At 37.3% G+C, this 17,731-nt stretch overlaps 1 protein-coding gene across 4 annotated transcripts in view; it reads right to left on the bottom strand.

The window, feature by feature from the left end:
- Positions 1 to 9,343: 9,343 nt before the first annotated feature.
- Positions 9,344 to 17,731, bottom strand: part of LOC150097844 (nonsense-mediated mRNA decay factor SMG9-like) — a 286,780-nt gene continuing 278,392 nt past the window's right edge. For all 4 annotated transcript variants that reach the window (XM_090406489.1, XM_090406490.1, XM_090406491.1 and 1 more), the window contains one exon: positions 9,344 to 9,613. In XM_090406489.1, coding sequence (XP_090262615.1) covers positions 9,532 to 9,613 — 82 coding nt within the window. In that variant the 3' untranslated portion in view covers positions 9,344 to 9,531. The remainder of the gene's footprint in view (positions 9,614 to 17,731) is intronic.

The following is a 17,731-nucleotide window of genomic DNA, read 5'->3' as shown; positions in this document are numbered from 1 at the left end:
TCTGATTTCTGATGTATCGAGTTGGTTACAACCTGCATCAGAATATTTTAATATTTTAACAAATTTATTAAGAGCCCCAGTTTGTTTCTTAATATCTGCTTCTTTCGCAACATGACACTTACGATTTTGTGCACCAGATAACTTTTTTTTTCAATTTTTGATTCCATTTCTATTTTATACCCACAAGAAATTGTTACACAACACGACACAGAGACGAAACAATAGTCTGCACTGCACTACTCTCAGTAGCTTATTGAGATGCGTACTGTTATAAATCTACTGTTGCTATCCTGTCATTACGGCGACATTGTAAAATTTTATTATTATTTTAACTTTGTATACTTGTAATTTCTATTAATTACTTGTGATATCTTTTTTCTTTACTTTATACTTTATTCTCCGTTATTCTAATGTAGCTGTGCACGCTTTCTCTCTCTCAGAATCTCTCTTGTTTATATTATTACGTGCTATGTTTACAAGAAAGCCAAATAACATTTATTTACATTACTATGAAATGTACACGAATTTAAACATTAGGGAGATTGCTTTCTCTATCCTTCTATAAAAACTCTTTAGCAAAATTTAGAACCTTTTCTCTTCAACTTTAAAATACTTTCTTTAACAAAACGTTATCTACTCTCAGTTTACAAATTTTACTTATTAAACTCCAAGCTTACTCGCAAAGAGGTTACCTAAATCTCTCTGTTAAGTTATCTTTACAAATTTGATATCAACTTCTAATATGCCAATTGATTCTCTTAAGGAAACTTCTTAACCTTATTAAACATTAAACATATATCTTAAGTCTTTCTAATACAACTATATATTTTGTATATCAAAAGTCTTTCACTAAAAGTTCTATGGCAATTCTTTCATCTCAGATCTTCATCTGGAATTTTGGCTTCAGCTATATCAATTGGGAATGTAGCGGGACTCATACAGTTCCGGAAAAATGTTATTCTCCCACGGCAAAAAGAAAAACTTACGAGCGAAGGTACTTCAGGAAATTTGCCTCGCCTTTTCTCCTCTACTTGGGTTCGCCGAAAATGCCTGGACGACTGCCGTCTCAAGTAGCTTGAATTGCTGCCTCTAAGAAACTGAAAATACCGCCTCCAAGAAAAATGAAACTGTTGTCAACTGTCAGTCACACTTCTCCGAAGTCCCAAACGGCATTTGGGACTTCTCCTTTCGGCAATTTGAAAGCCCTGTCTCTGGCCTAGAAGTCCTTTCTCTCTAGCGACGTCTCGAACCGAGAAGCTCCTTTCTGGAAGTGGAAAACTCCTCTCTCAACCAACGTCTGGATCTGGGAAGCTCTCTGAGGATGTCTGGAACCGAGCAGCTCTGTCTCTCTTCGGTAACGTCTGGGACAGGGCAGCTTTAGCAATGTCTGGAACCGAGCTGCCTCCTCTTTGACAGCGTCTGGAACCAGGCAGCCTCTCCTGTCTCTCTGTGGATGGCTCTGGAACTGGGTCCCTCTACTTCTGCAGCAATCTCTGGATCCATGCAGCCCCTTCTGTTTGCTTCAGTCCCTTTTTATTATACCTCCTCTGAGACCTTGCATGAAGTTTGGCAACCCCAAAGAATCAGTATGATTATTTCATCTTAAGTTTCAAGTTCAGCACGCCTTTTGTTCTCCTCCACTTTCTTTTAATTGTAAGTTGACGGCCATCGGAAAGTTGTTTGAACCTTTCTGACTGACTTAGCAGATGTTTACACTTAGAGCCTGCAAGCCTTTCTCATACAAACAAATTTTAATAACAATCTTTCTAATGCCGCCATGTAGATCTATTACATGCAGCTTCGGCGATATAAACATTGCCTTTGTTTTTAACACTCTAACATATTCTTATTAAAGCAGTATATACAGTTACCTTCCAGAGTGTTATTTACAATAACATCTAAAACAAACTATACAGAGACAAAGTTAATTTTTACAATAATGTGCTTTGGAATATTTAATCTACAATCGAGTTTTTACAGTGCCATATGACTGGTTACGTAGCAACAAATGTTTTGTACGAAAATTCGTTTCTGCGCATAAAAACCGTTCACCGTTTCACTTTAGATTATGGAGGCAAGCATTTAGGCTGCTCTTGCTGCAAAATTGTAAACAGCTGGCAATATACAATTTTAAAAAATTTTTTTTCGGTGTATCCGGCCTTATTTATTTTAATATTGATCATTCTAAGAAGTTTTTGCTTTTATGATAAAAATTTTGTTTCTTAAAAATGAACTTATGATCCGTGCCCCAGCGTCCCCTTCGTAGCGGTGCCCGCTTCCGCCGGCCCTGCTTTCAAAATCGGAACTAGCAGTTTCTCCCGTTATTCTTATGTTATGTAAGTTAAATCGGCTTTTGAATCGATAAAATCAACCTTTACTAGCGTTAATTGTAAGCTCGCCGTATTTATCTTCTTGTTGTTTCCTTGAATTGTCAAAATAGGCTGCGTACTTTTGTTTGAATCGTAAACAAACTAAGAGGAATATTCTTGTTGATTCGATCATATATCATTGAAAGCTTCTCCATTTCATGAATTGACCCTTCTCTTTTTTTCGTTAAAATTGTACATTTCATATTAACTGCCTTCAGTATTTTCGATTTATCTTCTATGATTGTTGAAACAGTCGAATGCGATAGTTTTTCTTCTTGTGCTATTTCACTGACTTTCTTTCCTTTGTCATATGCTTTAATCACCTTCATTTTCACATCTAAACTTAAAGCTTTCCTCACCTTCTTTTTTATGTTGGAATTTCCATCAGTAGTTTTACTTCTCTTACTGGACACGATAGGGTTACGACGAGATACAAAAATTGAAACGAGAGAAAAATGAACCCTTGGACTGCTGATTAGCAACTAACGTGCCAACGGCTGTGATAAGTTAGAAGTGGATGAATCGCAGAATGCAGAACAATACTGACTTGATGGGTGAAGCATAAATGCTTTTCATATTCCCCTCCATCTGAAAAGGAAAGTTCTTTGGGTGGAGAATTATTGAGCTTTAAGCTCAGTAAGGGCAACCTGAAAGGGCAGCGAGATTAACTGTGTTCAGCTGAGCATAGAATTGAATTGTCTCTCTTGTATTTGCAGAAATCTGCTTCATTATAGTCTGAAGCTTGCTTGATCAGTGGGCTCGGATGATTGTCTTGATGAAGAACCTTTCAGCTAGGTCGTGAAGGAGAGATGTGATGTAGGGAATGTTGACTTCTCTGTGAATTTGGGAGTTTCTGATAAACCACAGGGCATCCAAACTCATTCTCAGACATTTGTTCTGTATTCTCTACAGCTTTTGAATATTTGTGTTCGAAGTATGACTCCATGCAGGAGATGCGTAAGTGATGACTGGGCGTATTATCATCTTGTATATGAGTAGTTTGTTCTGAGTATCGAATTTACTTTTTCTGTTGATCATGGGGTAGAGCTGCACTATTACTTTGGATGTCTTTGAACTTATGTGTTCTATATGATTGGTGAATTGTAGTTTTTTATCAAGAATTACACCGAGATATTTGACTGTATTCTGCCATGGGATTTTAACACCTAGTAAATGTATATCTTCCTTGATTTGAGGCTTTTTTCTAGTGAACAGTATGGCTGAACTCTTCTGTGGGTTGGCTTGGATTCTCCAGTCCATCAACCATTTCTCTAGTGTGTGAATACTGTTTTGGAGTCTTTTGATAGCTAGTTTGGGGCTGAGAGATCTTGCTAATAATGCAGTATCATCAGCATATATGCAGTGATTGTTGAGTTTGGATTTTGAGGGATATCAGCTATATAAATAGTAAACAGCAAGGGGACCAAGAGTGAGTCCTGTGACACTCCCGCCCAGAACCTTGCGTCTGGTTGATAGTTTCATTTATTTTGACTTGCATGTATCTGTCTCTGAGGTAAGAGTGAATTATTTTAACTAGATTAGTAGGCATATTGAATGTGATGAGCTTGTAGAGAAGACCCTGATGACACACCTTATCAAAAGCCTTTGCAGCATCTAAAAAGACTGCAGCTGGATGAAGGTTCCGGTTGAAGCCTTCGGAGTTGTATTCGATCAGCCTGTGGATCTGCTGAACGGTGGAGTGGTTTTTTTCTAAATCCAAATTGCTTATTTGGGATTATACCTAGTTTATCCATTGGTGATTGAAGTCTAGTGAGGATTACTTTTTCTGCGATCTTTCCAAGACAGAAAACTGATATGTCTGTAGCTTTCAGGGAGTTGGGTGTTTTTTCCAATCTTTTTGATTGGTGTGATATCTGCTATCTTCCATGTTAAAGGGATATATGTGAGCCTGAGGATGGCATTAATTATGTTGACTAGATGTACAATGGCTTTTCTGGGGAGTAGTTTGATTATTTTGTTTGTAATTCCATCTGAACCTGGAGCTTTATTGTTGTTCAGGTAGGTTATAATATTTATAACTTCTGTTGGAGAAGTGGGTGTGAGAGGTTCTAGGTCATCTTTTTGTTGTGTTATGGCCTGCCTGACTCGGCAGTGAATCTTGTAGATGAGATTGATGTACAAATTTTCATAAGAGGGGTCGCATTGAGTTTCCAAGCTGTCAGCCAGAGACTCTGCCTTTTCCCTTGTCAGTGTGGGTTATTACTTTCGTGGTCTGAATTGGGAGTAAAAGTTGTCTTTTAGTGTGGAAGGTTCTCAGAAACTTCCAAATGGAGTTGTCTTCTGGGTTTAATTTCGTTAGCTTAGATTCCCATTTGGTTTCGATATTTTTGGAGGGCTTCTCGGACTTGTCTGTTTAATTTATTCAAATTTGTTTTATCTTGAGGGGCTCTTGTGTTATGATACCTCTTTCTGGTTTTGTTTTTCAGTCTGATTAAATCGATGATTTCCTCAGGGATCCGACCACTTAGGTGAAAGACTGTAGTTTGGGTAATTGACTTTATTGCATTTTTGATTTGACTGGTAAGGTTGTTTGCAGCCAATTCTATCTCCTCTTTTGTGTGAATAGTAGGGACTGGGCCAATGTGATCAGGTAGGATTCTGGAGAGTTTGTCCCAAGATATGAAAGAGTGGGGAGGGGAGAATTGTTCTTGTGTACCAAGTTGAAGCAGAATAGGGTTGTAATCGGACAAAAGTTCATTATTGTTTCCAGCTGATATTGGTATCTGATGTTTTTAAGGACGACTATGTCAAGTACATCTGAACTTCCAGTTGAGCTGTGATGGGTGGGCTTCGTGGGTCCAGTTACAATAATAGAATGTTGCGTTGAGTAATGGTTTAGAGTTCGACCTTTCTCGTTGACTGTGGAACTATGCCAGGCTGTATGTTTGGCCACCAGCGTTAAAGTCACCAGCCATGATGATGTAGTCTGTGAAGCCGAGAATGGTGTCTAAGTCAGATACCAGTAATGGAATGCTTGGTGAATTATATACAGCGTAGATTTTGATACTGCCAGCATTGTTGGTATGAACTTCAATGCCTGTTATCTCTAGGTTCTTGGTTTGTGGATTGGTCAGAACATTGTGGCTTAGGCAGTTTTTAATGTATATAGCTGTTCCTCCTCCGCTGCTGGTGAGTCTATCTGTTTTGTACATAATATAATTCCGTAATTTGGGATTATTAGCTGGCCTGAGATGTGTTTCATTTACCAGTATTATGTCAGGATTGTGTCTGTGAGAGAACTCTTGTAGTTCCAGGATTTTGTTATTAAGTCCATTGGCATTCCATGCAGTGATCATGAGAGAGTTGGGATGGAATTTTCTTTTATTCATTATTGAGGGCTGTCAGAATTGAGTGGGTACCTTGTAGGAATCTTTTTGTGGAGGATGGCGAAGGATTTGTCATACTGAATTCTTGTAACATGGTAGCTAGTGAGGCAGTTAGTACTGATGTTAGATTTGAGCTTATATGATCATGAGATGGAGCAGCCTTTGTTCGTGCTGCCTCTGCATAAGTTTTAGGCATTTGTTTCCTTTCTTGAGTTGTCAAGCTGGAGATAATTTGAACTGTGGTGTGACTTGCACGGCTGTCTTGAGCATCGCTGAAATGTGTTGGAAGAGTAGTTTTAGCTGACCCTCGGTTATTTGGGTGTGTAATGCATCCCTTGTAGTTAGCAGGGTGAGGTCCTCCACAATTGGTGCATTTAGCTGGAGTGGATCTTGGTTTTGTACACATGACATCTGGTAGCCCTCGCTGCATTTTAAACACCAGTAATTTGGCTTGCAAAGTTTTTGGACATGGCCAAACCTTTGGCACCTATGGCACTGCCCAGCTGTCGACTTTTTCCTTAGTGGTTCAGTAGAAATTCTGAGGCCACAGATCGTTGTCAGTTCATATATCTCTTTCTGTGTCTTATTAATTTCTACGAGTACCAGTAGCATTGGCCGTTTATCTGCCTTGAGCGTCCTGCTCACTTTCACTGGTGTTAGGCTCCGATTCATAAGGTCGGCAGTAATTTCTTCACAGATGATACCTTCGGTTACTCTGCGAAGGACAACTTTGAGATTCATTTCACTGTGTAAAGCAAAAGTGTGATATGGAAGACTTTTGTTATCTTGTCAGCTGTCTGCAGTCAGTGACTGAGGCTGGCTGGATTTTAACTCCTTCATCTTGATTTTTAGCCCAGGAATATGAGATTTTATGTTCCCTAAGGGCTGATGTGACAGTGGTCCATTTGTCCTTGTCCCTTAGTATTACTGGTGGAACCTTTTCGGTGTTCCTTGGGACATCTGATGTTGGTATGTCTTCATCCATCTGGTCTTCTATAGCAATGCTTCCCAAACTTCTGGATGCCAGGGCCCCCTTTGGAAAAATTAAAATATTTCACGGCCCCCCTCCAAAAAAAATCGTAATATAGACATATATTATTATAATATTTATTGTATTTATATTCTATACAAAACATATACAGCGAATATTGCAAAAATCAAATGCAAATATTACATTTTTTTATATCTGACATACACATTTGATATAGCACATTATCTCATATTTTTATATAGATAGATATATTGTTATTGTACATTTGCAGTAAAAGCACATGAAACGTAAACGATTAGTAATAAAGAAAGAATTAAAAACATAAAAGAAGTTTAATAACAATTTAATGTGATGGATGTGTTTCAATACTGCTACACAAAAAGTCAATATCAGGTGAAATATTTGAAACTGCAATTCTTAGATTTCTGCTTTGAAATGAAACTTATATGAATAAGCATATATTTACTAATATTCATTAAATGCTGAAATACGCAGGAAGCAAAATTTGTGAACCCGCACCAATGTGTGATTTGTTTTCCATTAAAATATAAAAAATAATAAATAATAAAAATTAAATACGTTTCTAAGATAAAAAATCTACTTAGTCTTAAAACATTTTAAATTTGTTTTCATTATTTCACGACCCACCTCAACAAAACCTACGGCCCCCAAGGGGGCCGCGGCCCACAGTTTGGGAAGTGCTGTTCTATAGTTCTTCTTTTGTTAGGGTGCTCCCCTTGAGAGATGTTTTGACAGGGGGATTTTGGTGACAGAGCAGCAATGAGTTCATCTTGTGAGATCTCATTCTCCTCCTCCTCTCCATCCTGATCATTAGAGTGAATATATTGTTTTATAAATCCTGGCCAGTCAGATTCTAACTTGCCTATTATGAGTTTGAGTACCTCGAGGGACTGCTCCTTATTAAGGATCTGGATCTGTTCTTTGATGTTTTCCATGTCAAATTAGCAATTTCCTGCTAGCAGAAATTGGTTAATAGCAGTATAAATAATCCAGCAGACTAAGGGCCTGCCAGCAAAGTATCCTGTAGACCTAGATGGACTACTAGCAGTGTATAAGTTGGTCGATTGGTAGAGCCTCTGCTACTAATGGTTCGGTTAAGTAAGTTTGAGCACGGTTAGTAGTTGGAAGTCCAAGAATAGTTGGAAGGCCGTGGGCATTTAAGTTCCTGTTAGGACCACTGATGATGATGATGATGATAGACAGGAATAGAATCCCAGTCTTTCTGACCAAAGGGCTTTGCCTATACTGACTGAGCTACAGAGGCTCGTACGTACACTATATTGCCAAAATTTTGCAGACATATCAGTGTCAGAAAATTCAATCTGTAATCATACAGATGGCTGTAATTACAGATGCCACTCTTATGTAGACTTTCCACTAGATGTTGATGAATGAACAAGTTTATTTTGACTTGTTTCTCCATCAAACTGACAATCAGTTCTTGTAATGAAGTTGGATGTGTTGATCTTGTCTTCAACCAATTAGTCTAACTAATGTTGAAAGGTCCTGCTTACAATGCTTAAGATTCTGAGGAAATGGATGATGGACTGCATTTTCACTTTCTCAAAGGCATGTTGTTAAAGGTCCTCACAGTATGATAGAGTGAATTATATTGAGCCTAGACTGTCTCTATAGTGTAAAAAATACAAAATTGTCTATTATGTCAGTAGAGTGTTTGGTTTGATTAAACTTTTTAGGTACCATGGCAAGAATTTTTCATACAAACCAGCAAAAACATTTCTGCCTCACAATATAATATAATATTGTATATTATAACAGATGTTATAACATACAATACAGTAAATAGTATTCTCCTGGAAGATGTCATACTCAAGTATCCGTCTGATTTGTAAAGTTTCTATTATGATTCATCACTCACTACTATAGGTTTCTAATATCTAGTCACAATAAGTTTTATGCTACCAAAGTTAAATCAAAGCACCATTTGGGTTGGCATTTGTTGTTTTGTTTTTTGTTATTTGGGATTGTTTTTTTTTTAATTTCCATTTAATGGACTAAAAATATGGAGATCAGTGTGTGTGAAGTTCCCACAAATCCCCATGATTTCCTGGATTTCAGCATGCCCTCTCCTATCCCTTTCATTCCGTATTTTCTGCATGACTATTTCTTTTCACTATCATGAAAAATGACTGTCTCACAAACTGACTGATAGTTATTACAGCATCATATAATAACACCTTACTGTAAATCTGTTAACATCAACTATGCTTACCCACATAACTACTAGTCACTTGCTTTGTAACCTCTTCTCTCTACACCTTGTTGTTACACATGAATTATCATTTTGGTATAATTAATTAATTTTTGACAGTGTATAAGGAAATTCACTTCAAGGATACTTCTGATTAATCATTGCATGCTAGCAAACTAATTCTTAGAAAAAACTGAGTTTCTTTATATACAGTAATGGATACTTTTATTTTATGGATCCATCACTGTTGCTGAGATCCATAAAAATTAATAACATTCTTGATAACCCAATGTAATTTCCATAATGATAAGACAGTTCAAAGGAAGATCACAGAAGAAAAAATGTAGGAGCCTGAATGATGTAACTTTAAACTGAAGGAAAAGAGAACAACTATATTTGAAATTCAACATATTTATTTTTTGACTAGTACAAAAAATATAAGAGTTAAAGTATATCTTGTTTAATCATGTATGGTTCCGAACTTTATTACAAATTCATAAAGTGTAAGAAAACTTGGGTAATTCAATAGTTAATACTAATGGTCCTTAGTTTGTGTAAAAATAATTTCTTTATTATTATTTTTAGTCAGGACTATTGCAGCATCAATTTATTGGCATCTCTAAACACAGATGATTTCTTTACTAATTCCCAAATCATTGCTGAAAAATAATACCTGAAAATAAAATGATAATTTAAAATCAACCCTATGTTGTTTACTGAATTATTTAATGGCACTAGTGACATAGTAAAAGATTGTTAGAAACATGTAAGCACAAGAATAAAGGTCACTGATGAATCTTTATTCCTTCAGCTATCGAATGATATAAGTTTGGTTTGGCTACCTTTAATACTTTAGAAATTATTAAACCAAACCTTATCGAATGATTTCGTTATACTCAACTTTTCGTCCCATACCCCCTAGTACTGTTCTGAATTTAATCACCTTATCAGCCATTATGGATCAAATACACATCCTCATAGCTTTGTATCCATCATATATTTCAATGTAATATCAATAGTATTACAATTTTAATATGCACTTCGCATCCATGATAACCTTGACGTCTATAGACATCTTGGCAAGTAGCATGGTTAAATAAGTATTCATGTCAAAAAGATGATCAACTTTTTGACATGAAAATGCTCATGAGAAATACAAAGCATAGACAAGAAGAGTGACTAATATGGGAAGGAGAGCTAAATCAGAATACAAGATAAAATTAGCTAAGCATACCAAAAGAAATCCATAATAGTTTTTTTTTCCTGCTATTCAGTGAGTAAGAGGAAGAATAATTATGGAAGGATAATTATAATCAGTGCTAATTTGTAGAAAAGTAACGGCACCAGCAGAAGAAATAGTTGCATTACTAAGTGATCACTTTTTTCCAAGAGTGCATCAACATGGTGGAGATTTTGAACTTGCCATCGTAACTGAGATTAATGTGAAAATTAACACAGATGAGCTGGAGGTGCTAGGTATATTGAAAAATATTGATGTGAATATACAGAGGGTTGTATGGTATGTTGGCCTGTGTGTTATGATAATATGCAAGAAACCTAACAGTCCCTGTCACTAAGCTGTTTAATCAAAGACTCAGCTCTGGCAAGGTTCCAAGGAATTAAAAAAACAAAGGTGGTGGTGGTGGTGGTGGGGGGAGATAGTTCCATTACATAAAGGTGTCTACAAGACAGAAGTAGCAAATTACAGACCAATTAGTATCTCAGAAGTGGTGGTTAAGGTATTGAAAAAAGTTGGTTAAAAGTAGAATTCAAGAATGGGTGTGTAGGAACAGGATACTCTATAGTGGGCAGCACAGTTTGTAAAAGATAGGTCCTGCCTTAGTAATTTACTCTCATTTCATAATAGCATGACAACAAAATTAGATAAATGGCTACATTATGATACCGTTGGACTTGGCAAAGGCATCTGAAAGAATACAGAAAACCGCATTGAAAACTATTGCATATAGGGCTGTATGCAATAGTTTTCCATGTGTACTCTGTTGTGCACCTTTGCTGTTACCACAGGTGTACAATGCTCTAGCCAGGGCCCTCAAAAATTGCAGCTAATTTAAGAGCCTCAAACGATGAGGGAGGAATCCCAAAGCCCTCTAACACCTCAGGAAAAGTGTAAATACGACCTCGAATGCATAAGTTGGAACAAATGAGATAAGTAGCTGGAAGCATGGATTGGAGAGGTAGGGGGGGGTGCTGTGGCTGACTGACAGACAGACATCAGAGAGTAATAGATGGCAGAGTGGAATCTAGAAGAATGAGAATGACTAGTGGAGTGTTTTCAAGGCTCTGTATTAGGACTGCTACTGTTCAATTTGTATATATATAAATTATACTAGGAATGATTTAATGGAGGGGGGGTATTCAGCAGTTTTCTGATGATGCAAAACTAGAAGGACATTGTAGATAAAGGTGATGCAAATATTCCACTGCAGGATGATTTAAACAAGTTAGCAGCATGGGCAAAGGATAATGGTTGTCAATTTAATGTTTCAAAATGTAAGGTTATGCACTTTGGAATGAAAAGATTACATGTTGAGTATTATATTGACAGTATCAAATTGCAGGAAATTGAGGATAATGGTGGAGAGAGAGTCGAAGTGTAGAGAACATATTGCAAAAGTTAGCAAAATAGCTCAAAGATGTTGAACTTCGATACTTTATTATTTTTATTATTACATGACATCTCCAAGGACTTGTTGTGACAAGACACACCACTCTACTCTTCTCCATTTAATCCTCCAACTACGCTACTACGATCAACACAAAACGCCTCTACTGCCTGCCACAAACAGTATTTTTGTCTGGTCTGTAAATTGTGTGCTCTCACAGCTACTTTGCCTGTATGTGAGATGAAAAACTTGAGTTTTCTGAAGAAACCATGCTACCTCCATATGAGATAAGCTATCAATTGAAAAAATCCCATATAAAGATTCCTCGGTTGAAAAACAAGGAATTTTTGTTTTTCAACCGAGCTTAGCTTTCTTGGGAAGGGGGAGGAGAGATGTGGATAGGATCTAGAAATGAGTGAAGTGATCAAGCTGGTAACTGGTTTGTGTAATGCTCTTTATGAGGACAGATTGAAGGTGTGGTTTGGAAAGTCTAGTTGACAGGTAAAAAAGAGGGGACATGACAGAAACTTATAAGTTACTAAAGGGGAGTTTTATAAAATTGATGTAGAAGAAATTTTTCAATACATGACAAATAGAGAAAACTCGGGTTCATCCCTGGAATTTTGGTAAGCATGCGAAAACTAGATTTGTTCTCAGACTATAGCAGTTAACAAAGAATGCTATTATTATTACAATCTCCATGGAGTTGGCACATTCATCATGAGAGATTCATTCAACTGATAACAGATCTATCATACTGAATTTGAAAATCCTTAACACTCCCTGCATTAATAGCATATTCTGGTAATGTATTCCATTCAATGACATTTTTCCATGTAAAAAACCTACTCTCACTCCTCTTCACCACACTCTTACACAACTTTCAGGGATGGCATTTGGTTTCCCCCCCCCTCTCATCCTCTACCCTTCTTATAATCCCCTCAGGATTAATCTGATAAATCCCCTCAACTAGCTTAAACATCTCTATCATATCACCTCTTTTCCTCCTATCCATCAAACTCTGCAATCCATTTCTTCATCCTCTCTCTCTTCATAGCTGGCAATCTAGAGTCCTGATATTGTCTTAATCACTCTTCTCTGGACCCTCTCCAATGTTTCTACATCACATTGAAAACCAGGTGACCAGATTTCAGCACAATAGTCCAAATATGGTCTGACCAGTGCTTTATATAGTGGCACAATGACCACTTTATCCCTACATAGAATATTTCTTATCATAGCAGCACTATGATGTGCAGTCTTTGCAACACTTGCAATATGCCCTCTAAACTTCAGGCTACTATCAACCATCACTCCCAAATGTTGAATCTCACCCACTTCCTTCAGTACACACTGTCAATATAGTACACAACCTTATATTTCTGCACTTATATTAATATTAAAACTATAACCTCACTCCTTTGCCCAAGTCAAGTTTGTTCAATCCTTAAGGGAATTAATGTCATTCGGTCAGCAGTACTACTTATAATCCTCCCTCTCCCCCTAACCTTTTAACCTTGTGTGTTGCTGTGCCCTCTGCAATAAGTCTATTTATATGTAGATGCTGCATTGTGGAACCTAATTTTTGTATACATGCATATTGTTTACAATTTTCTTTATCTGTTTATCTACAGCTGTAACCTTTACTATTTTTGTGCCAAGTAAACTATAAACCAAACCAAACCTCTCCTCCAACTTTGCATCATCAGCAACAACTGAAGATCCAGAGTCAGTCCACATGATATATCATTTACAAACACGTTAAACAACTGTGGCCCAAGAACAGAATCCTGTGACATGCCACTGGTTGCCCTCCTTTTTTGAGACACTGCCCTCATACACAACTTGCTGATATCATTCAGAGAGCCAGTCACTGATCTATCTAATCAGTATAATTCCCATCCTCTGCAGTTTCTACACCAGCTTATTATTATTATTATTAAGGGCAACTCCAAGGAATCCTTAGACTCATCGAGGGAGGCCCTAAACATCATGTTAAGAACAACTATTTAACATCCACACAGTATCTATCATACTTTGCCTTGAACTCATTCACTGTCATGGCACCCACAACAGATTTTGGTAGCTTATTCCACTCATTCAATACTCTCCAAGTAAAAAACCTAATTCTAACATCCTTGCTAACCACACTCTTGCCCAGTTTACATGGATGGCCCCTAGTCCTCCCACCACCAGTCCTGTTCTGAAAAATATCTCTGAATTAATCTTATAGAAACCCTTCAGTAATTTGAATGTCTCAATCATATCACCCTTTTCCACCTATCAACCAATTTCTGCAACCCACAAATCTTCAACCTGTTCTCATAAGGTTCATTAGACCAGCTATCATCTTGGTCACTCGCCTCTGGTTCCTCTTCACCTCCTCCCCATCAAGAAGAAACCGTGGTGCCCAGATCTGGGCACAGTAGCCAAGATGAGATCTTATCAAGGCTCGATACAGAGGAACAATAACTTGCTTGTTTCTGCTCTCAAAGTATTCTTCAGTAACCAAGTGATTTGATGGGCTGATTTAGCCACTTTTACAATGTACCACCTAAACTTCAACTCCCTATCCACCAACACTCCCAAATCCCTGGCCTCGTCAATCTCCTGGAGTACAGTTCCACCAATGTGGTATACTGCTGCTAATCTTTTCACCCCAAAATGCATAACCTTACACTCTTCCACATTAAATTGATATTCATTCTCTTTAGTCCAGTCCTACAATCTATCCAAATCATCCTGCAATATTTTGACATCATGTGCATTCACTATTGCTCTACCTAACAGTACTTCTAAACACTGAAATTAAATATTTTTCAGTGGTTTGTAAGTACTTATATACAGGATTAAACACTAGCCTGGTTAGCAGAGTGGTTAGCATACCTACGCTCCAATCAACAGGTTGCAGGATCAAATCCTGCCATGGGCATGGATGTTTGCAATTGTGTTTAGGTGGAAGATGAATTTCATTGTCCTGTGTGAGACCACCACCCCGCTTATTGGAGGCCTGAAGTGGCTGAAAAAGTTCCATGTTTTGTCTCTAGAGCAGGGTTTCTGGACCATGTAAAATAAATTTTAAAAAAATTAAGGAAAAAAAAAAATATATATGAGGAATGTTCGAAATAAGACCAAAATTTTTAAATAATGTGTCAACTGGCACAGAGAGCACGCTGCGGCTATTGAGCATACCTAGCAGCAGGTTTTAACAACAAACTGCCATTTGCCCATTCTGTTATGATGCATTTTGGGGTGAAAAGATTGGCGGCAGTTTACTGCATTGGTGGAACTGTGCTCCAGGAAATTGATGAAGCATGAGATTTAGGAGTGTTGGTGGATAAGGAATTGAAATTTAGGGGACACATTGCAAAAGTGGCCAAATCAGCTCATCAAATCACTTGGTTGCTGAAGAATACGTTGACACGCAGAGACAAGCAGGTTATTGTTCCTCTGTATCGAGCCTTGATAAGACCCCATCTCGACTACTGTGCTCAGATTTGGTCACCTAGGTTTCTTCTTGATCGGGAGGAGGTGGAGAGGATCCAGAGGCGAGTGACCAAGATGATAGCAGGTCTGTGGAATGAACCTTATGAGAACAGGTTGAGGATTTGTGGGTTGCAAAAATTGGTTGATAGGCGGAGGAGGGGAGATATGATTGAGACATTCAAATTACTGAAGGGTTTCTATAAAATTAATTCAGAGGATATTTTTGAGAACAGGGCTGGTTGTGGGAGGACTAGGGGACATCCATGGAAACTGGGCAAAAGTGTGGTTAGTAAAGGTGTTAGAGTTGGGTTCTTTACTTTTAGAGTAGTGAATGAGTGGAATGCGCTCCCTGAGTCTGCGGTGGATGCTGTGACAGTGAATGAGTTTAAGGCGAGATATGATAGATACTGTATGAATGTCGAATAGTTGTGATGAATATGATTTGGGGCCTCCCTTGATGAGTCTAATGACTCCCTGGAGTTGCTCGTAATAATAGTAATAATAGTAATAATTAGTCATCGAGTTACATCCACTGAAGTGAGCATGTGCACAAGCTGTTCGTCGGATTATTGACAAGGTGACAATGAAAGAGCTTGAAGAACAATGTGTGTGAAAATTTGCTGCAAATTTGGTAAAAAGTTTACAGAGACATTTCAATTACTTAAGCAAGCATATGGGGAGGAATGTATTAGCTGAATGCAGTGCTATTAGTGATTTAAGTGTTTTAAAAAGGGTAGATCATTGTTGGCAAAGATCCCAGGCCTGGATGACCTTGTACATCAACAGACAATGACCATGTTGAGAGAGTTCGTGCTGTGATTCGTGGAAATTGACGTTTAACTGTCCAAGAAGTTGCGGACGAAGTGGACATCAGTGTAGGATCTTGCCATCAAATTTTGACTGAAAAACTTCAGATGTGTCACGTTAGTGCAAAATTCTAATAATCAGTTGTTGACTGATGATTAGAAAGAGAACTGTGTTGAAATGATTAGAAAGGGAACTGCTTGCCAATGCAAATGGTAATGAAAATTTCTTAAGAACATCATAACAGGAAATGAAACGTGGGTTTATAGGTATGATGTTGAAACCAAGATGCAATGGGTGAGGAAAGGGTCTCCTCAAACAAAAAAAGCACGGATGAGTCAGTCAAAGATCAAGGTGATGTTGGTTGCATTTTCTGATTGGAAAAAATTGTACCAGGAAGTATTACTATGTTTGAGGGATGCTGTGTGCAGGAATAGGTCTGAATTGTGGGAAAACTAGACTTGGCTGTTGCATCACGACAATGCGGCAGCTCACGCGTCACTCCTCATCAGCAGTTATATGGCAAAACATCAGACATCCATTGTGCCCCATCCACCTAATTCTCTGAACTTAGCCCCAGCAGACTTTTTCCTGTTTCCCAAACTTAAAACCATTTTGAAAGGATGTCATTTCCAAACCATAGAGGAGATTCAGAAAAATGCGATAAGAGAACCTTTCATGGGTGGTAACCATATAAAAAAACTGCTCAGCACATAAAATGCACTCACCCAAGACCACCATTTTTTTATGTCGTGCCCTAATAAGAGTTCCATAAAAGTGATGCTGCATCTGTGTTTTCTTGAAGTTAAAAATATTTTGTCTAAAAAGGTTTTTATTACTATTATTAAAAAAAAAAAATCTCTTCTGTCCCATCTGCAGCTACTCACAAGGTGGCAAAATCTTGCCATGTGCAAGTGGGTGAGCACTGTTTATATGTATGTGAGAGGGAAGGGGGCATTTTCTGACACAAAATACTGCTGCTGTGATTTAGTCAAAACACAGCAATAGTATGAATGACTTTAGTCTTAATCAATTACTTTAACTTCAACAAACATCCAAGTGGAGTTTAATCATCCACAGTACTCTCATTAAATGCATTTTTTTTTAATTTTAAATTTCAGTTCTAATATTAATTAAAAGACCTTTAAGGTTTAGTAAATTAAGGAGGACATCTTTATATTTACATCATCTTATATATATTCAAAAAAATTTGTTGCTAATTATCTAATGCTTTCAAAACTTTAGCCCACAGCTATATGGATGATGGACAGTACTAGACTATAGAATTAGGCTATCAGTTGCTTATTATGAGAATATGTTGGGGGAGTAGAGTGGTGCATTTTTTCTAATTTTAAATTTCATTTCTAATATTAATTAAAAGAGCTTAAAGGTTTATTCAGTTAAACAGGACTTCTTTATATTTACAACATCTTATATATATATTTTTTAAAAAAATATATTGCTTACTATCTAATGCTTTCAAAAACTTTGGCCCACAGCTATTTGGATATTGGACAGTACTAGACCACAGAATTAGATAGGATATCAGTTGCGTATTATGATAATGTGCTGGGGAGTAGAGTGGTGCCTCTGATTGGACTATTTTAATTTAAGTCTTCATGCTGTGGGTACCATGCTATTGAAAGGAGGGAAAAATAGTTCCATTGCATAAGGGAGAAATCAGAGACTGATTAGCATCTCACGAGTAGTGGTTAAGGTTAAAATTCAAGAATGAGTGGATAAAATATGACACTATATTGGGAACAACGTTGTTTATTGAAGTATAGATCATGCCTGAGTTACATTTTTTATAATAAAGTGGTAGCTGAGGATAGCAGAAATAGCGACACAATAATACTATTTGACTTTGGGAA

Source organism: Typopeltis vanoorti, chromosome 16, assembly GCF_054136105.1.
Source record: "Typopeltis vanoorti isolate ZY-2024b chromosome 16, IOZ_Tvanoo_1.0, whole genome shotgun sequence".
Classification (NCBI taxonomy): Eukaryota; Metazoa; Arthropoda; class Arachnida; order Uropygi; family Thelyphonidae; genus Typopeltis; species Typopeltis vanoorti.
Note: the sequence above shows the minus strand (reverse complement) of the source record. Positions and strands in the feature narration are given on the sequence as shown.